At 37.1% G+C, this 22,525-nt stretch overlaps 1 protein-coding gene across 1 annotated transcript in view; it reads right to left on the bottom strand.

Annotated features, from left to right (window-relative positions):
* Positions 1-22,525, bottom strand: part of DNER (delta/notch like EGF repeat containing) — a 97,517-nt gene that overhangs the window by 1,676 nt on the left and 73,316 nt on the right. The window contains exons 8-12 of the mRNA XM_072344597.1: positions 18,286-18,510; positions 13,985-14,107; positions 12,062-12,175; positions 10,989-11,120; positions 4,666-4,912 (exon numbers count right to left, since the gene is read on the bottom strand). Coding sequence (XP_072200698.1) covers positions 4,666-4,912; positions 10,989-11,120; positions 12,062-12,175; positions 13,985-14,107; positions 18,286-18,510 — 841 coding nt within the window. The remainder of the gene's footprint in view (positions 1-4,665; positions 4,913-10,988; positions 11,121-12,061; positions 12,176-13,984; positions 14,108-18,285; positions 18,511-22,525) is intronic.

Raw genomic sequence — 22,525 nt, forward strand, 5'->3', positions numbered from 1 at the left:
TCGGTGAAATTATCAGCATCCTGCACACTATTAGCAATTCTGACAAAACTAAGAGTAGGGAAGCTGTTGCAATGCCACATAAACATTCTGATCTCAAAAAGATATCACACGGAACAGAGCACAGAGAACTGTGGCCATACCATTGAAGTTCCAGTGCTGGCACATCCAGAACTTGCCAAGGTGCTTTTTGCACTGCATTGACCATCTATCACTACTCTGATTATTTATTAAGATACAAAATGCATCTTGATCATAGAAAAGTATCTTCTGTGTTCTGACTACAATTACAGGAATTTCAAACAAAAAAAGAATAACATGAAAAGAAGGCAAAAAAGGGTCAAGTCTGCCTTCCCCATGGACCTGATGTAGAGCAAAATATTAACACAGGAACACAAAGACTTATTTATCCTGTGATCTAAACAAAGGATTCTTTTTATTCCCTTCTAATGCACTGTATTAATTTAGTATTAACTTGTGCACACTGGAAGGTTAGATTCAGAAAAGTCAGATTTCGAGGATAATAAGTATTTAGAACGAAACAAAATTAACTTGATTTTCTTCCCAGATTTTTATGCAACCTCCTGACTGCTCCAACTTCATTCTTTGCTGTTTTTATTGATCTGGAATTGTTGGTAAAGCTAAAATTGCTGGAAGCAATATAACGTTGGAAATCTCATCTTGCAAAGTACTTCAGATGTCAGTAAGGCCACACTAGATAACATTTCCATGTAGGAATATTTCCTTTCCTCTACAATTTACTTTGGTATAAACAGGCAATGTTCACTCATCAGCTTCATAAAAGATAAATCTGATTTTCTGTAAATGAGATAAAATTCCAGGAATCAAATCAGGAAATCAAGTTATTATATCTCACTAAACCAGAGGTAGCAATGAGTTCTGAACCACACATTTTCTTTATCATTCTCAAGGCTTTAAAGCAAATAGAGCTTTTTCATAAATATAAACAGTAATGAAAATTCTCCTGGGATTTAAGTAAAATGTTGCCTTTTTGACAAGCACAGAGAGCACATGGCTTTTTGCACGTGGTAAAACAGCACAAAATCTGTTCTCTTGTGTAGGTCAGGGTTGACATGTGCCCCTAATTAGAAAACGCTGAGAAAAGACCACAGCACATATGCTAGTTGTTTGTGGCCTGGCTGAGCCATCTGACTGGTGACCACATTGCTTTGATCAGGCAGCCCAGAAGCCAGCCCTGACTCATAGTGCCAAACAGAGCTCACACTCAACTCAGAGGTCCTGAGTGGGAAGTTCTAACTTAGTGGGTGTGTACCTAGTAGGGTTGCACAAGGATCTTATGCTATTTTATGGTTTAATTGATGAGAAAACATAAAAAAATGCCAATACAGTCTGCAAGATGCAAGGATTAAAGGGGCAATAAATAGTGAAAAGAAGGTTTCTGCTGCAGTGAATACTGGATCAAATTTAAGCTGCTACTAAAAAAAAAAAGAAAAAAAGATTCCAGTACAAGATTATTCATCTAGGAACAAAGATTGTACAGCAGATGGGGAAAGGACATTTCAAAAGAGACCTAGCCATGGAGAATCATCAACCTCATAAAATTCCATCCAAGTAGAAGAACTTTGAAAATTGTATAGCCAAACTCTAAGGAAATGGTAACTTCTAACTTTGGTGACATAGGCTGGAGTTTGGAGCATCTCTAGAAACAGAATAAGGACCACCTGTTGCTACTCTTCCCAAAAACATACAAAGCATCCACAAGTTAAGTTTAATCATGAAAAAGAAGAGAGAGATCAGAAGGAAAAAAAAGATGCCTGCCCACAGGAGTAAGGGATTATTCTTTTCTCCACAGGAGGAGAATAATAAGAAAAATAATTTTCTCTGCCTTGTTCACAAGTGGCACGGTGTGTTCCTTAATATTACTGAACTGTAATCCTACGGTTTCCATGAAGTTGGGATTCTGGCAGAGGGTAAGAAAACAGTTTGTGCTGAAGCTCATTAGATTCAGGAAGCTTCATGTTCTGCAATCTGACATGGCAGACAAACACAGGAGTGTGCTCACTGCAGAGTGAGCGCAGGGAATGCAGTGGGGAGCAGCTGACCCTGCTGTGACAAGGTGACTTAAACAGATCCTGATGCACCAGGCTCTTCAGCTTCCATAGACATAACAAGAGGCAGCACATGGAAGTAAGAATTAAAATAAACCACGCTATAAGCAGTGCGTGAAATCTAGTGCTAATGGATCTAAACACAAGAAAATATTACAGTAGTGCCGCGGCTGTAATCAGATATTTTATGAAGTCAGTGAGGATGCTTTTCTAAAGTGAATGATCCAGTTTCAAGAGCAGTTCCTGGTCCCAATTTAATGAAATTTTGGGGCTGTATTATCAAGTGGTCAATTATTTTAGAACAGCATTCTCAAAATTTAAAAGCCTTAAAAATGAGATGAATATAAATGGAGTATTTATTTAGACTCTGCAGTGCTTCACTTTGTTAGAAGACAATCTAGTGCTGGTCTCATAACTCTAAGAACATTTACTAAAAGTATTCCTTGAGCACATTCATTTTCTCTTACAGTGAGAGAACACTGGTTAATGAAGATCAAATTATAAAAAAAAGTCAGAAGAAAGACTTGCTAAGAAACTTGAACAAGTGATTTTAAAATAATTTACAGAATATGCGCCAGGCATCCACACTCCCTGGACACCTACTGACATGGTCAGAAACCTTGCATTTAAAGAAAATAATCTACTTACTTTCCCTTAGGCCTTTATTTTCCAAAATTACTAACAAGTTTTGGTATCTAACTGAGAAAGAGAGTGATTTTCAGCAAATGCTGAGAAGCTATTATTTGAAAGTCAGGTCTTTTAATGTGGCAATTCTCAAAATTCAGACGGGTTTTCTTAATATGCAGATCTATGGGTTTATATGAAAAGAACAATGAAAGTTGTTCTCCTCTTCTTGGACTGAAATGATCAAAGCAGTGCTTTACGTCTTCCTGAAACCAAAATGGACACAATAACCTTCACACCAAATCTCTCTGAATTAACTGACTTGGCAGCTCTGTCTTGGCTTTTTTATGATGCATCCATCTTCTGAGAGGCAGCGAATTATTCTTTGGAAAGATACTTATTTACATTTGCATTTTGTAGGAACACCTTTCCCAGGATAGAAAAAGCCCTTATTGACAGGTTCCAATGATGCGATTTTCAACTGCTTAATTTAGATCTGATAAAATCATCATGAATACATCCCAGTTTAAAGACTTCTTTGGATGTTATTTAACTCCGATGCAAATTTGTTTTTCTAAACTTTTGCCTTTTGTAATAAGTGGAGATTCATTCTGAGTAACCCAGAGATTAGCAAAAAGACCTGAAACTGTCCAATTTCCAAGGTGTAAATGGCTTCATACAGGAAACTTCCATTATGAACATTTCCATTACCTGCCAATGAGACTCCAAAAAGCAGAGGAAATTTAGATTCAAAGGATCCTGATTTTCTGTAAACTTTCCTTAAGTACCCTCAGATAGAAAGCTGCCAATTTGCTTTGAGAATTAAATAAGGGAATCCAGGTGTTTCACAGTGTTCCAGTCTTTTGGGAAGTGCAAGATACCACCTCAGGAGCAGTAAGTGAACAGGAATGACACATTTGCTACTGCTGCACAATTAAGACAAAAGGTGTTTGATATGAAAGATGCACAGTTTTGCACCTTGCTCTCCACCCCTGGAGATGTACAGTACATAACAGCAGATTCACAAGGCCAATGAATAAAAAGCTATGAAGCATTCCATGGGCCATAAAGCAACTCCTTCCTCTGCCAATACATGACTGAAAGAAGAAAGCAGTTCTCAGGATGCGTGTGCTGTGGAGATGCTGAGCTCCCAGTAGAGCTGAGAGGCAAAAGAGACTTCAAGGGAAGACTTAAAAGAATACTGACATTATTTGGATTACAACGTTACGTAAACTATATACAACTTCCTTTTTAAAGCATTTACTGGTTAATATAATTTGACAATGAACAAATGTTTTAATGTTGGGATTTTAAGAAAGCACATTCTAACTCAATTCCTCTGCCTTGGAGGTTTTTAAAGACAATTATTGGCAGAGAGCTAAGTAAAATTAATGCTACATCAATACAATGGCTTGCACTTGAGCTCTTGAACCCCTTCCAGTCTGGCTTTTGTATTATCCCAACACTCAACACCCTGAGTGCCATTAAAATTAAAAGTCAAGAGATTACTATCTTGAGGAAAACAAGTAAGAAAGATCCTCAGCAAATAGGGGCACAGAAAATGAGTGATTTGAAGAATCCAACTGAATAGTATGGTAAATTAATCATGAAATAACAAGTGGCTTTGCTATCTCATCAAACTACTTGCATGTATCAGTTAAAGAATATTTTTATCCTAAACAGATCTTACAGGCTAAAGACTGCATCTGTCCCTCTTCACTAGTCACACCAAACAAAGTCGGAGTAACTCCTGCTGCCTTCAAGGAGTTGTGCTGGGTTACCATACTTCAGCTGAGAACAGAACAGGGATCAAAAAGAACAAGGAGCAATGCCAGCGATCCAGTCTTCTCACAGTGAAGCAGCCCATTCTCTGCCAGCAGTTAGATGCAACACGTAGAGACTGAAATTACATATCACAACAGATTTCTTTTAAATTACCATCCCCAGAACAAACCTGGCATGTCGGATAGAAGCAATTGCATTACTGAATTCACTGTCGATGCTTCTACAATTGTAAAACTCTTCATAGGCTGGCCTGGAAGAGCCTTGGTATTCAATACGGCTGATGCGACATATTCCCACAATTAGAATAATCAGCATCAGGACGAATGCTACACAGAGAGCCCCAATTATGATGTAAAGGGAGTGACGAGGCATGTTTGTTAGGCTCTCTGCCATGTGCCCGGATTTCCACTGCAGATCTGCCAATAAGAAATAGAAGATATAATTAGTATTTTATAGTATGAAATAGTACTTTATAACCTTCCTGCTGAATGGAATTCTTTTATTATGTTCACTTTCAGTATTTTTCTGGAGACTTCTGAGGCCAGGAATACGTATTTTGAAACTTTCCAGGCTCTGCTATGGATATCTCAGCATGCCTAAGGTGCAGCAAATTCAAACAGCACTACTTGATCCTTCAGTCATCTTTTTTGTACCTTTTTAATGATCATAAAGAATCACTGCTCTAGTTCAATCTCCTGTTTAATCCGAATCACAGAGAACCACCTACTTATTATTCTCACGTTATGCTTTACTAAACTACATGCTCTATAAAGGCAGGGAGGTTATTTATCTAAAAGTTCCCAGTGCTCCATAGAATTTCTATGCAGTTTCTTCAATAAATTAGTGAATGCTTCTACTAAAATATGATTAAATGCATATTAAACCTTTGGTTTTATTTTCGAACACAGGGCTTTGTTGCGTCTGTACAAAAATGCATATTTCCAGCCCCAGACTGTTCTCCCAAAAACCCTCAAATACACCATTCTTGCCTTATATTTTTTTCTCTTCTATTACTATCCAAACTTGCTATGTTTTAAATAGCAATAAAAAACCGTTTTAAGTCTTTTTCAAATCCTCAATAGCTTGATAATTTTCACTTTCAATCAAGGTGGAATTAGGGTTAGGTGATCTCCCAGTACAGATCAATATTCTTGTTAGTTTGCAAGAGTAATATTCTCTGACAAAAAAAAAAAAAAAAAAAAAAAAAAAAATCCTATTTTTGACTTTTTAGTCAGTGCACAGGCTAGTACAATAACCAGGCAGCTCTAACACTGTGCCTCATACATTTGCTACCTTAGCCCCATTATTTTGACAGCTGTATCAGGGTAAACAATCATCCCCTTTCATGTACAGAGAAAGCAGAAGGCACTTGAGGAAATAAAGACTGCCTCTTCATGACAGATACAGAGATGACAATACAGGTCTAGGAGTTCTCTCTTACATGTAGGCATGACACTTTGTTCAAGAAATGTATTATCTTTTGCACTAACATCTTCCACCACCATTCTGTCGAAGCCCTTATGTTTAGGGCTCACTCTTAGAATGGCGTATGATCTGACTTGAAAAATGTTGGTTTTGGAACATATCTGGACATGAATATATTTGGAACCTTCCATTTAAAATGCCTGTACTGAAGAAAAAGTATTCCTCTTTTACTCTTATGAGATGCATAGTGCCCTGCAAAGCACAGGAAGGCAGATATGCTTCCCTATTGAGATCCGGCATTTCAAGGACAAAAGGGCACTTCATAATAACTGAGCACACTACAGTCTTCTCTCGAGCTTAAGTTCCCTGAAAGTCTCAAAGCAGAAATCAAAGTAAAGCTAATCTGGAAGAAGCTTCTTGTATTTATATACCCCAAACCTTTTCCTACAAATATTCTCAATGCCCAAACTATTGTCTGTCAATGCCAAGCAAATTATCAATTGCCTATGTCCCCACACTTCTTTCTTATTAGATTTCTTACTAGCCTGTACTTCCCTCTAGGGTTCATTTTTGGCAGTCCTTTAAGGCTATGGTCTCATAAATTATTTCAGATCTGGAATGGACTTGAATCACTCTAACTACAGAAATCTGATACTCTTCAGAAGTTATTTCTAGAAATTGACTGTTCCTTTTTTAAATGGACTTCTACTTCACACTGTTTGGGAAACTCCCTTTACTTAATGACAAATGCAGTCTGGGAACAGGGCTGTCAAGGATGTGCTTTGAGACTGTTAGCCTGCTCTTAACTACCTCTCCAGGATGTTGATGATAGTAAAGTGATCTGAACACCTGAGCTACAATCACAAGTTTAGTAGCATCTGTGGATAGAATCTACATTTATCACAGAAATACAGGGGGAATGTACAGGTAGCAGGGGAAAAAAAAAGAGGAAAGTAGGGGGAAAGTCTGCAAGATTAGCACATGAGATTCATCAGAGCATAGTCTAAAGAAATGGATGCTTTTCATACATAATAGTAAGGGGCCGTCCTGGTGCAGGCTGAGCTTGTGCTTTCTCAGACTGTGTTTGCAAATTTGCTCTGTGTTTTTGGGACTGCTTGTTACTGTTGTTTTTTTCAGTCTTCCTCAGAGATCAGTACAGTTTTGATCTGCCCGAATCACTGAGGGATTTAATGTTTCTGAAGTGCTGTTACTGCGATTTGCTTGGGCAGGCAATGAGAAGCAAGTGCAGCTGTGCTCTGTGCAGTTTGGGATAAGTTTCTATTTTTGTCCTGCAGCACATTCATCACACATGGTGGTTTCTGTCAGGTTGTCAGACTAAGCCAAAATCAGATCTCATGTGAGCAGATATATGGCAAGACAGTCCCGCTTTAGACTCTGTGTCTTCCGTCTCTGTATGATAAGTATGAGAGATATTTCTTCCTTTCTTCTTCAGCAGATAAAAATACAAAGATTAACAGCTTATACTCCAAGGATTAGAAAGAACATATGACAGCTCAAACTGACAATATTTTCTGTCAGTTGTCATAGTACAATTAATTAATTAAGAATTAGATTTCAATGAGCACCACACAGTTTGCACTACAAATACATTTTAGTATTAGTTCTCAAGTAACCATCTGACTTGGCTTACCTTGATAAATACATTAGTAATTACAGCAGTGGCAAAGGTTATGATATTAACTATAACCAGCAAGCATTAGAGAATCCATGAGAGACATTTTGTAACCATTTTTACACTGAATGCCCCATTAACTTTTTAGGCAAACACAGTTCATCTTGTTGAAAGAAAAATCTCTTATTTATAATTAAGACCAATTTAATCCTATTTAATTGGAATTGCTAACGCTGTTAAAGAACCATAAGATGTTCTAATAAATATCACAGTTCATCTAGGTGAATTACATTTCTCTTCACTGTTGTTTTTTTTGTATATACAGAGCTTGAAAACTGAAGAATGCTGTCTGAGAAAAGGATAACTGAAATCCTGCGGGGGCAGTGACCTCAAGCTGCTAAAACAGAAAACTAGTAAAATAAAATGGGGAGCTAACAGAAATTGGAGAATTTTTCAACAAGCTAAGTACAGTCAGCCTCCTTCATAGCCAGTAATAGAAAGTCACAAAAGATAAAATGTGATGTATTTAGTCAAACGACTCCCTAAGAGCAGTCCATCTTGTCTTTTTCCAGTGTTCAGAGGGATGGTCCAATAGCCAGTATACAGAGCTTAAATCTAACATCCAATGCACTATTATCCACAAAATGCTGAAGCAATATAATAAAGATGACAAGGGACTATGGGGAGACCAGCAGAAGCAGATACACCAAAAGATTCAACCTTTAGAACTGAGTAGAAATCCCATGCATCATTGACTCAGTTCCAGCAAGCCCAGATGTGCTGTATCTTTTCATAAAGGAGCTGGATATGAACATTTTATTTCTCGACATGACCAGACTGGGTTCAGACCAGATGGACATCTCTTAGCTCTGAGAACAAAGAACTTCCCACAGATACATAGTTCTGTAGAAAAACCTGCAGATCAAAATGCTTTTAAATCCTTCTGCAAAGTGATTCCTTCAAAAATCAGTCCCTCTCTATTTGCATAATCCTTTATACACCTGTTAAAATCCAGGTAGTTTAGGAAAGTTTCCACAGTTTTGTATTTTAGCCACTGTACTGATTAGAGAGGCTGCACATCCATGCCTAAATCTGGCTGTTGTGAAGCATCATAAGGCCCCATAACAACACAGCGTTTTCATTTGATGTTGGATAAAAGAAATTTTACTAGCAAGGGAGAATGACATTTGTTGGTGTTAAGCTTATCGAAGATACTAGTGGTGGATTGCATTTTTAACATCTCTACACTATTATTACATATATAAACTCCAGTATCTGGTTTGTTTGGAAAATAAAAGAAATAATAATCCACAATAATTTCAGCCTCTTCAATTGAAAGTGATTGCCATCAAATATACAATATGATTTATTCTCCAAATACTGAAGTGGAAAAGGACCAATATTGCTGGTTAAAAATCAGGCTTGCAGTATTATCAGTGTCAATTAACACTCAGATAATTCCCTGCCTCCTGTCACAGCAGTAACAAGACAAAAGAACAAATCATTGAAGTCAGTGAAAGGCTTGCAACAGTAATAACTACACGCTGTTGCTTCATCCCGTCATTTAAACTTAACATAGTTTACAAGCAGATGAAGAGCAGCAGACAAAGCCACTGCTGTTCATGTATAACTGGATGCCACATGCAGAGAAATATGCACTAAGCAGAGACAATCTCCTCACTCAAGAGAATGTTTCAAGTATAATTTTATCCACTCCTTCTCTTGCAGACTTACAAATTGGATCAGAAAGAATTGATGTTGATCACTCACAAATGTAAGCTTGAACCTCAGCTGTCTTACTTGGTTATTAGAGGTATATGTCCCTAACAGGGGGATGCAGGAATAATTGAGAAGCTGGGTGGCTGAAAAGGCTTCTTCCACCCTCTGTTCTGCTTTCCCCCCTTTTTCCCACATTTACACTATGTATCTGTGATGGAAAGCACCAAACTCTTAGTGACCCTAGCACATGACAGCCAAAGGATTCCAGAGCAAGCATCCCTGATTTCATACAGCTTATCTCCAGGGCTCAGAAGCATGCAGCCCTCCCTGATTTTCCTTAGTTATTCATTCCATAATGTAACAGAAACATAATTGTTACTATATCCAAGCACTCCATGAAATATGCCTACAGGATGGTTATTGCATTCTGCAAGAACTAAGCTTACCTGTCAGCCCACTACTTAGTAGCTAACGAAGAAAGAACTGCACTGCCTTGCTCATTAACCCAGCGACATCTGAGACATGCATATTGAGCAGTCCTGCCAGTATAATCTCATCTGATCACTGTGTAGCATCAGCAATGTTGCGTACAACCAGCACACAGCTGTGTTCCCAACACCAGGCTGGGTGGTGACATTTCAGGTTAAAGTAGAGACTAACACTGAGAACAGAAATAAACTTAAAAAGCAGTTGATATAGTTAAGCAATATTTTAGTAAAAGATGAAGCTTTATTTTGTTCTTGTGGAAATGATATACAGAAAACATTTTTTATTCCAGCCTTTGTGTAGGCATCTTCTCATGAAAGTGCAATAGGAATTTTCTGAGTGCTTCTTGGCTTCTGTTCATTTTTTAACTTACTGCATATCACTGCAATGTTAGCTGTGTAAAATGTTAGAGGTGTAAATAATCCCTTCACAGAAACGTGTGCATCTGTGTGATATCCTGAAGGGATCCGTGGCTATAGTATCCGAGCATTAAAGAACAGATAAACTTAAGTAGAGAAGACATCTGTAGCCGAAGAATGTGACATCAGTGAGATATAAAGTAGCCCTCTGTGCAGCAGGAATAAAGACTAATTTCTGTATTAAATATTCCACAGTTGGGCTTCATATTTCCTTCTCCTCATGTACTCTCTATTGCTTAACATAAGTGTAAGCGTGCACTAATGCTTTCCTCTGTGTTAATCACAATGGAGCTCCTACCAGACCTTCCCTAAGTCTTACTAAATACTAGGAAATACTTTGCCTGGGAGACCATTACCTTCCCAACAAATCTGGTGGAAATTACTCCTGACCAAGGTGGTAACAGCATGTGCACACCAGTCAGCATAATTACACAGTCCTGGTGTCCTGAGGAAAGCAAGTTCAAAATAGTTTTGTGGAAGCATTTCTAGAACTGCAGGTGCTCAGAAGTCAGTACCAGTCTGCTAATATTGTGCACGTAGCTCTTTACAGAAGGTGAGTACGAAAATAAGCTCTGAAGCATACGTGCAATTAAGAGACAAACTGCTTAGTGCCCAACTGTGAGGACAATCTGGTCCAGCGCATCACTAGGCGAGGTGCCAGAAACACAATTTTCCAACTTTCACAGCCACTTTTGAAATGTTATGGCCTTATCTTCATCCAGATCATCCTTATGCTTCACCCTTATTGTCCAAATCTAGCTTAACATTCTCCTCTAAAATGTCTTTAACAGAATTTTGATAATTACTTACGTATTTCACAGTTTGCACCAACCCAGCCATGTGGACAGTGACAAGTGTAACCACCAGGCTGATCTATGCAAGTTCCAGCATGGTGACATGGGTTGCTGTCACAGTCGTTGATGTCAATTTCACATTCTTCACCTTGTATCAGGAGAAAAAAACAGAAACAAAAAACCAACTTCTATACAGAAGTCATATCACACATTAGACATGTCATCAATGGCATTTGATTTTTTTCTAACTGCTAACTCTCTCTTTGCTTCGAATATAAATTCTTTGTAAAACAAATGCAATATAACAAATTGCCATGTATATCCTGAATTGCTATGGAGGTATTAGGTAATAAGAACCTCTGAAAAAAGTCATTTTGCAACAGAAAGCTTTTTTTTTTTTTTTTTTTTTTTTTTTTTTTTTTTTTTTTTAGCACAGAACAAAAAGCACTATTTGATCCAAAAAAGGCTATGAATAGGTTCATCTATTACTCTCACTTGGATGCTACCTTATGAATAACAGGGCATCGAGTTTTTGAATATATGATAGCAGATATTTTGATTAAACCACTCATATCAGTTTAAATATAAGGCCAAAGGATTAAATGGACCGCTTACCATTACTCTGAAAGTACAAACTGATTTATAACAAGCACTTTAGGGCTTTTAGCAGTTGTATATTCAGGTAACAGAATGAGTGGTTTCTTCAGTTCACAGTAATTAATGGGTCAAGGTTACAACATCTTCCAGTTTCAACAGTGTTCAATTACTATATTGGCTTACTTGAAATTCTTCAAAATATTATTTTTCAAATGCAATCTAGTCTCAAGCAGAAATCTCAGAGGTACATCAGAGAGATTTGCCCAGTGAATTCCCTTCAACAACGCACTTTTTTGCTGCAGCATTTTTTAATTTCAGAGCAGTTGCAAGAAATATCAATACATTTTTATTCCCACTAGACTGACTACAATTCACCAACATCCAATTAATTAGTGTCCTTCAAGTAACGCTGTCTTATTTGGTGTTTGTCTTCTTTTTGGACACGGTAAACACTGACAACTAAACATCCTGTGTAAGGTAGAGATTACTTGCCTGCATATCCAGGTGCACACATACATGTGGCATTCAGCCCTTCACTGTCACAAGTGCCACCATTCTGACAGTTGATGTTAACACAAGGATCTTTGTATAATTCACAGAGACTTCCTGAAAAGGAAAAATTAGTAACTGCTGTTAACATTATGCACATTGACAGTCTGGAATCAGAACAGGTGGTAACTTCATCTGGAGGAGTGCAATGATGTGCAACTTCCAAGCCTGCTGTATGACTGCAGCCATACATTCTGTGGTGGTGAAGCTTTAATACACATGCTTTCCCACTGCCCTTGTGACCCTTGAGGGAGGTAGGGCAATTTCTGCTAACAAGACCTCCCGGAGTCTACAAAAAACAATGACATAGTGATGCATAATCTGATCAGCTGTTCTTCAATAAAACTTAAACAATAATCATCTTCAGTAATAATTGAACATAAAAATGTCATTATATGCATAAGCATTCTGATGCCTCTCACTGACTTTCGTGGGAAACGGAGGAGCACAGCTGAGGCAATTAAGAAGATAAATTAATTTATTCAAATGCACAGCCATACGTAAACACTCAAGTTAGTCAGCTTCTACTTCTACAGTGAAGCAGAAGAGGCCAGCAGAGCCAGGAACCTGCCCACAGGAAGGCAGAAGCATGGAGGGGGACTGCAGATAGGGGGAGGCGCTAGTAAAATTGAAGCCCACATAATACCTGGAGCCAGTTACCTCTACTCTGTTCATTAGGGACACTGCATACATTAAGTATGGAAGGAAGAAAGCTCAGTAATCAGCAAAAACTGTTCAGAGGACCAGGTCCAATGCTTTCATTTGAAGCAAAATGCGCTGAACACACAGAGCTCTCACTTGCATGTACAGATTGGTTGAAAGCAGAAGATGAAGTCATAAAGTTATGGTTAAGTGCCCTTTAAATTGTTTAGAAAAGCTGAGGGTCATCTCCTCACTAAGCCTCTAAAGTGATGAATTCTTTATTGTCAAAGAACAGTGCAATCACCAGCACAGAATAAATACTTAGCCTCAAAAAGCCGTTAAGTGAGCGTTACTTATCAACACACTTAAAGGCTGATACTCTTAATGAGAAAAAACACTAGGGTAATGTTCCTTAAAACATAATTACTCCATGTTTATATATATATATATAACAGAAATAATACGTAAGTTCAAAATATTCTCACTGCATGACTCCAAACAGAATACACAAAACAAAGCATCGTTTTAGCCCTCCACGGAGGGATGGATGTATCACAGAGAGCTAATAAGTGCTACACTGCCTAAAGTTGACATCTACCATAAGATAGATGATTTTGTCCATACTTTCCTGCTCTCTATATAAATCATTTGTGAAACACTGAAGACAGATTCCACTCAAATATATCCAGGCCCAGATGTGCTTAAGATGGTAAAGCAGTCACAGAACTACTGCCATCTCTGGGCTTTATGGCCTTCTAAATGAACAGCCAAAAAAACACTTCCATTTTTATTCCTTTGTGCTAATCTGTTTTGAATACTAACACTTTATCACTATATTTTTAACTCACTTCACTAGGAAAATCCAAAAATAAGATTTGGAAAGCTCTCCATGTAATGGCTCCCAAGAGTAGCTGATGAAAGAATTTTATTATGCTTTCTTTGAAAACCCCATCGCTTCCTAATACAACTTATAAACAGTAGGAAAAAAGCACCCTTCAGAAGAACAGATTCCACTTCTCCCCATACAGGATCATACATTCCTCAAATGAGTAACTACACAAGCTAGCCACGGGATCAGGATCTACACCAGAGCTTGCAACTATTTATTTTACATGTGAGATTTATTTCTGCTCAACATAGGATACAGTATATCAGTTTTTAACAAAACCTATAATAAAATAATACATGGAACATTCAAAAAGCAAGAGACAAGAGCCATTTTACCTTCATATTCAGCAAGACACAAGCACTTGTAGCCATTTTCAAGGTCTCTGCAGGTGGCCCCATTCTGGCAGGGTGTAGAAAGGCATTCGTTGTATTCTTCCTCACAGTAAAGGCCGTGGTAACCTAAATCACACAAAAAGGAAATAAAGCCATGGAACACTTCCCAGTCAAAATTAATAACTATGCTTTGATTGTGGGCAGGTGCGTGCTAGTTGAGATATACTGTGCAGACAGATACACATTGAGACATTGATTTAAGGACATCTGCTGCACAGGTAAAATGACTAAAAATAACCTAGGATTCTGAGACAACCCAACCATTCTAACTGTGATAAAGCACAGTGAGGTGGCAGGCTCTGAGGCAGCTGGCCAGGGCCACTCTGAACAGTGCAAATGACTGCACTCAGATGACAAAATGAAATAATCTATTATCTACATATGTTCAAGTTTTCTTGAATCCTTGCCACAAAGCAGCTTTTCATCAAAGAGGTGATAACTGTAAAATGGTAGTTAGAATGGTAATATATTTTAACTTTAATACTGTACAATGTCAAAACAATTCAGAAACATTAAGACATATTATTTATATGGTATTCCCAAGTACAGTAGGGAGGTATTATGGTCTGGATATTCAGACAAGGAAAATTGGAGCACAGAAGAGTTCTGAGGCCTGTTAGGGGCCACTTACTTTTACTATAAAATAAGAAAAAGGCAGTTAATCTGCTTGATCGTTGGCCTTAACAGTCACTGAAAAGTCTTTCTAGACAGGATTTCTAGGAAACAAATGGGACACAATGCTCTATAAGTATAAATAATGTGATTAAATGCAACATAAATGTTGCTTCCTCCCTGGTAAACAGGTGCATCTGATCAATGGAAAAGGCAATCTGCTCAAGTGATTCTAAGCAGTTGCTTCCCACTCATCTGGAATTTGGGGAATGCTTCATAATTAGCCCAATAATTTTTAGGGGAAGGTTCAGAATTTCAGAGTACAAACAAAATATATTCATTCTTGAAAGTACAAACAGTACAAATATTTGTACTAAAACATGCATTTTTTGTAATGTTTATATCCTTTCTGGAAATTATGGCAAACACTGAGTTAAAAGAATGTTGCATTTTCTCTCTCTTCCGCTGCTCACTATGTTCTGCTACCTGAAATACAACAGCTTACTAAGAAACATCTCAGGACTTTTCTCAAAAGCCATGAGATGCATCTCCCCAGTGCGCAGCCCCCCAAGCCCGCACCCACAGCAATGCACCTAGTGGCACTGGGTCTCCTCCCATAGCTCTTCAGAAGGGCTTCTCTTTGCACTTGCTATTAAATCACTCTGGTGTATGAACCATGTATGGTACTGGATGTGGACATATGTCTTCAAGAAGATTATTCAAACTAATAATTGTGTGGGTTTTTTTTTTTATTAAAGAACTGAGATTGAATTGGGAGAATATTTCAGAAATAAATTCAGAATAACAAATTATAGCACAGTTGCTTCCTTTGTAGCACAAGGACGTCACATCACAAGCAATGCCAAATATAGCTATTTGCCTACCATCTTGTATACAGCATTTCTATGGACATGTTCAGAGAGGAATGCCATGTACATTAACAACACTACTCCGGCTGCTGCATCCTGAGCAGGAGGAGGAGAAAACACATTTGTCACTGCAGCTTTAAAAAGGGCACCTAAAAAGATTAAATTATTTTTTCAGGTCACTACAAAGTGAATATACCTTCTGCTTCATGCACATCAGCAGAATCTGCCATTGACAGTTTCACTTTGATGTGCTCTGTTCAGGTGTTGGGAAAGGGACAGTGAAACTAAAAGTTGGAAAAAAAATAAAGATGTCCCTGCATTACCTCTTCTCCTTCTACACAACCGTCCTTTGCTATTCATCTTCACAAAGCCAAATCTTTCCTGCTGAAGCAACACAGAGGCTTGGGCTACAGACAACTACCTGCGCTAAGGCGCTTTTCAACATGGCTGTGTTAAAAATTGCAAAGGGAAAGAACATGAAAGGGAACACAAAATCTGTATCAAGCAGACTGATGAGAAGCCATGGGTTTTGTCAGAGCCTTGAAGAACAAGTTGATGGGGCAAAAGATACAGCAGTGTTTGCCAGCCTCCTGAGAATATCTGCTCTAACAGGATAACAAAAGGCAGAAAGAGATGCATCCTCTCTCTTAGTAAGTCGATAAAGAACAAGGCAGAAAGCTTTTGAAGGTCTCTCAGAAACTAGCTCTTTGGCAGCAATTCCCTGTGCTTATCCACACTTAACACTTTAGCAAATTAAGACAGTAGGACAAAACCCTCTTTGTTGGGAAGGCCTAAAGGGATAAAAAGCAACAGAGAACTCGAAATCACAAGGAAGATTAGTTCATACACACCTCCTCACTAGCTTAGTTGCATATTATGTGGTCAAGGAATAAACTTGTTCATTTAAAACCTAACTCAGAATTGCTGACTTTTTTTCTTTCCCAATTTGGAAATGAGAATATTCAAAAGCATCAGGCAGCTTTCTAAGTTGATATATACAAATGAGCTCTCCTGTACAAGCTAGTACATGGTGTAGGTTATCCATAACTTTGCTCATGAGAGTCAACACATGCACAAAAATCAGTAGTAAATGCCTGTTTGTGAGTGTCCTGCAAATTATGATATGCAAGATATACAAGTATAATAGTTATCATTTCTCATTCATCATATGGTTTTGGCCAGTGTACCAATCTGGAAATCAAAGTGCCTACTAAGAAAGGGAAATCTCACAGATCTTGGTTTAACTGTAACTGTTTAAAATTCCTCTCCTGTTTAATCTTTGAGGCTAGAGTAACGAAAATGAAAATCCAGATGACACCGCATACCTGCTGCTAGAAACTGCATGGAGGAAGGATGGCATTCAAGTTGAAAATAGAAGCAAAATTCTGCAGTACTTTGCTTTTATAGTAAGAAATTACATCCTCTGTCAAATACCTCATAAAAAGAACATGGCATCATGGACTGAACACACAAAAAATAAGTTGTTGCTTTCTTTTTTAAACAGTGAGTTTCAGAGATAATATATAAGCAGTATAGAAGGGAGTCCTAAAATGTTAATTAGTAAACTTACTGCTAATATATGTATACTATGTGCATTTATTCTGTAGTATATTTGAAAGTGAAAGACTAGCACACACAAAAAAAAAGTTTTGGAGCTAGGCGTAACTATGTTGAGAGCCTGCAAGCCTCCAAGCTCAAGAAGCAGATATCATTTCATTCCCAATAATGTATGGTAATGTCTCTGTAGTTCAGATTATTTATTATTAACCTTTGATAATGTATCCAAACTGCACACAAATTTTATTCACCAACATCAAAAGTGCTATAACAGACTGTCAAAGTCTTTCCTCGTTTTCCCAGACCAAGAGACACTGAGTGTTGCTTCCAGGGATGCCACTGGAGGGCCTTTGGACTGCTCCTGACACAGCAAATCCAATCCCTTTTTATACTAGACATTTAGAAGACAGTTTTTACACTAATTGGGAAGGTGAGGCTGCTGATGACTTTTCGTATTGCTTATACATAAGTATCTCTTCTGTGTTTCGATTCCTACAATTCTTTTCAGAACTTCCAGACCATATCTAGCATAGATATATTTTCTAAATGTTCTTCAGAGTTCTTTGGTTGTTTTTCTCGGTCAACTATGGTTTCAGTCATACACTGAGGATCAAATCCTATTGGTACATACTGATCACTTTCATTGTTGTCCAGAGATAGGCAGCTCTGCATCTCAATAGTTTTGCCTTCCTCCAGAGATTTTTCTTCACTGTGTCCTCAATGCATTACAGATTTCTGTATTTAGAACTTCACATTTTTTTTCTCCTGTTCACAGCCTCTCCTGTTTAGCAATCTTTTTTCTTTTTCCTACGCTACTTTGTTCAGTTACTTTGTCTGTTTCCAGTCCGTTCCCCAAAATTACTGTCATGTTCTCCAATCTTTCCCTCAAATGTTCAACTTCAATGACACTGCTATCTCACCCAAGAAATAGTTATCCTGCATACTACTTTTCCATAGCATAACAGTTAGTATCAACCAAGACATATGGATCTCAGTGGGTATTTTCAATGCTTACCCTGCAACTCCTGATTTTCTGAATGGAATGTGTAGATTCCTAGCATTATTCTAAACAGATAAAACATCTGCTCAATTTGTTTTATGTACTGAAAAGAAAAAAATTAAGTAATTTTAAAGTATACATTGAAATCTACAAAGAAAAGTACTAGAAGATTTCTAAAATATTCAATGTAAATATTTGGTACAAACCAGGACTGCAGAGGCATTTGTAACTGGTTCCAACACTGCGACAAATGCCATGTGCACAAGGATTCAGAGCACAGAAGTCAATTAGTTGAGCACATGTAGGTCCTGTAAATCCAGAACTACAGCTGCAGGAGTAGACAAGTCTATCTGCATAACAAGTTCCATTGTTCTGGCAGGGAGACGATGCACAAGGGTCTATTTTTTCTTCACAAGAGGTTCCTAAAAACCCTAAAAGAAATGAATATTTTTGATAATTAAATATTTTGGTAACCAAACAATTTAAACAATCAAACAAATTTAAAATTAAGCCACTGACATACATTCATATTTTTTTTATTGAATGAAAACTAGAAAAGTACACACTTCCTATATACTTTAAACTCAAATTTCACCAGTCAACATGAAGACATAAGCAGTTTCAGGCAGCATCATACTGTCATATGATTAAGACAGAATTGAAAAAAATATCTGGCAGGGCTTATCCACATTCTTAACTGTACCTGACTGGAGAAGCAGAAGTGATTTTCTAGGGATCAGAAACAGAATAGACAGGAAAATTAAGAAATAATAATAATTTAAAAAAAAAAAAAAACAACAAAAAAAACTTTTTTGCTAATCAGAACAGTCTCCTCTTGAGAACCATCAAGCCAGCAAGAAAATCTGCTCTAAAGTGTGAACCACAGCAGTTCTGCAACTGTGTAAGGCAGAGAACAAACCCCACAGCCACAGCAACCAAGGAGATCGCAGCCACATTTCAGATATCCTTCACAATCAGAGGAGGAAAAAAGCAAACGCAGGTACAACAGCTTTTTATCAGAAAGAGAAATTGAAAATAAATAAATAAATAAGAATAGCACAGAATGTGTCTGATGGTGACAGAAAGGATCAAGATGGAGGAGATGGCTCTGTTCTAAACCAACTCAGAGCATGAAGACAAGTAATGACAGATGACACTTTGGATTAATATTCAGTCTGTAAATCTTACTCTGATGAAATGGATTATTGGCCTTATATCTGTAGCTTTTCTATTTAAGAAGTCTCAATGTTTTATTTAAAAGATGGTTTATTGGAAGTGATTCTCTATACAGTACAGAGTTTATGATGAATACCAAAACTGAGTCAAAATGCGACATTCCGTATATACTTTACATCATCTCATTATCTTTCAATGGCTGTAAATATTTTTGTTCTAAACAACATCATCCCACATTTCAAGCAATGAAGAAATAGTTTTAAGTTAAATTTGACAGATGTGTTAATTTCAGAGCATTCTGAGTTTCTCTGCTTTTTTAATAATTCACAGTTCACATTCAGGTGATTTTAATAGTGATTTTATTCAACAGTTGTCAGCAAGTTGGCATTTCTGAGAAGAAGCACATTAGAAAGTAGACCAATCTACATTACTAACTCACATGGTGCACTGGAAAGAACTATTCCAAAAATTAATAAAATGCAGATTATTTTAACTATTGAAAAGATCAATAGATCACAACAGGTATTTAACTATAACAGTTAATTATTTATAATTATATTTATCGTTATAAATTATAATCTCAGAATAGATCAGAAAAGAAAAGCAGATCTTGCAGGACATAGGCAAAGAACATAGACAAGGCCATTCTGCCCTCTCCATTCTGATATCCTGTGACGCAGACCAGTTCATCGGCTTTATCAGAACATCCTGCTAATGGATGTTGAAGAGAAACAGCCTACAAATGTATACTGGGGAACCCTATAGTAGAAATCCTTCCTGTAGGCAATGACTGCATAACCATCTCTAATTCCAGCGATGGTCTGCTATTAAATTTAAAACAAACAAACAAACAAACAAAAAAAGCATGTGCTTTTATCATAAAATCCTGGATGGATTTAAAGGAATCTGCGGGGACTGTTAACTATTACCAGGAGGGAATCAGTCAGTGAGTCTGGTAAATCTCTACAGTAACTCTGACACTGGATTTAAAAAGATCTAGGAGATCTGAGGTCACACAATGATACTTAAATTGCTTCACTACAACCTTTGCAATAATCTTCCCTGCAAAGAGAAACATACTGGCAGATGGCTAATGTTTCAAGTGAGAGAGCTCTTCAAGAACATATGAAGGTTTAAAATATGCTGCAACATGTTGTCCTCTTTGACTGCACTGTGAAATATGCTTAGTTCATTCTGAAAATGCAAACCTTACGTATGAGTTTAATGTCTGAAAACCCTAGAATCATCAGTAGTTATTCATCTGAATTGAAGGTGTGTTATTTTGGCATTTCTAATAGTACCTATGAGTCCATATCAATAAAATAGTTGAAATTATGTAAATAAGAATCAGGTTCATATATATATTGATTGAAAGTAGAATAAAGCATTATTACAGGATTACATTTAACTGCAGAAAATTATCCCTTGAATTGTTCTTCAGTTAGCTGACACAGAAACAGCCTTGCATCTAGGTCACTGGTGTAACAGGGACATGACTAAAATGCAGAAATAACACAGAAGGCAAAGGGGAAAAGCAGTATTAGAAAACAATTGCACCGCTCAAAGACACAATGCACTATTTGTGCTTGCATGAAACAGATCACTTGGTTAGATGCCAAAGAGAGTAAAAGTTAGCAGACAGGTGATGTTCTTTACATATTGCTACAAACCTGCAGGGCAGCAATAGAAAGTAGATCAGAAAATATTTCCAGAGTTAGAAAAGCTTTGGATAGAAGCCGAATTCCTCATCATGGGGGGATTTTAATTACTTGGCTACTGAAAGCAAGAGTCAAGTAATAAATCAAGCAACTTAAATGCTTCCTGAAGAGTCGTACAAGTGCTTTTTATACAGTGTGCTGAACAACCAGCTTGCCAGAATGTTATGTTAGACCCAATTCCAAGAAATACACAAACGTGAAAATTAAAGCTTGTGAATTACTTGGCCTAGAGACTATGGAAACCTTTAGATCTGAAAGAAACATATTACTTTCCCCCATAGAAATTTGTTCCATGAGGAAATGTGAGATGTCTGATGGAATGTCATCAGAATTCTGTAAAGGAAAGAAAAAATATGCTCATCATAAGAAAACAAGAAACAATTCAAAAGGACTTGCAAGTTTTTGATGGAAACTCACCTAGCTAAGTCTCAACAAAGATGAACAGAGGCCAAACAAGCATTATGGAGACATGCAAAAAATAGGAACAATTTGGAAAGATGCCAGGTGAAAGCATTAGATTAGCAAAAACTAAACAGACATAACATTTTTAATTAACAACACAATATTCTACAGGTAAATTAAACTCTCTTATGGTAATATGAAGAACTCCACATTCTGTAATCACCAGGAACCTTGGGAAATCTTACACACACAACAGATGTGTATCCTATTTTCATGGAATTAAAATATATAATAGGTTAATTATATGCAAGCCTAAGGAAGTTAGAATCTTATTTCCAAGATCTGATCCAGAAAAATCTTCTATGCAAATGATGAAGTCCAGAAAAAGTGAAGAACATGAACAATTCTTTACACAGAGAAGTAAATTATTTTCTACTCATCGCCATATTTCATGGTGAAAATATGTACTTTCTAACTGCTATTGCAAATCAACATATAAGAATTACAATTTAGCATCTTCTATAGCTGTCAAGCTTTATGCTTTTTAAACCACAGAAACCACAGTAAGAATATCCTTTAATCTGCAGCTTTCTTGTTATCAGCAGGTATTTCAGAGAACTTTTGTTGTCTTTTACATAGCTCTAATTCCCTGCAGCTGGTCAAGTCAGATTGGCAATAGTAAAATAAAATCAGCTTGGAAATTCAAATTTCAAGTAATCTAGACATTAAACTGTCAATCATGACATTGTTTCCTGCCTACTTCTTTCTACTGGATGGTTCTGAAATACATTGGAGAATTATTTCAAAAATACACTAATTTGAATTTAAAGTTTTCTGCCACACTGGTCAGAGCTGGTAAGCGCCACATAAAGATGGTAGAAATCCCCCAAGAAGCCCTACTAGGACTACTACATGTTTTCCTGTTGATTAAGTATTCATTGTAAATGCTTTTGCTTATTACTAACCTTGTTTTTTTGTCTGTGTTTCTATTTATTATTTGTATGTTGCTTTGGGAATTTATATAATTTCTCATTGATTCAAAGTTGTTGAATTAAATGAATTTATAAAATGATCAGCTGCACCCTACTAAAAATATTGCTACCAATGCAATGGTATGTTATGCATAAAAACAAGTGAAAGAAAATAAGAA

The sequence above is a fragment of the Excalfactoria chinensis genome, chromosome 9 (genome assembly GCF_039878825.1).
Source record: "Excalfactoria chinensis isolate bCotChi1 chromosome 9, bCotChi1.hap2, whole genome shotgun sequence".
Classification (NCBI taxonomy): Eukaryota; Metazoa; Chordata; class Aves; order Galliformes; family Phasianidae; genus Excalfactoria; species Excalfactoria chinensis.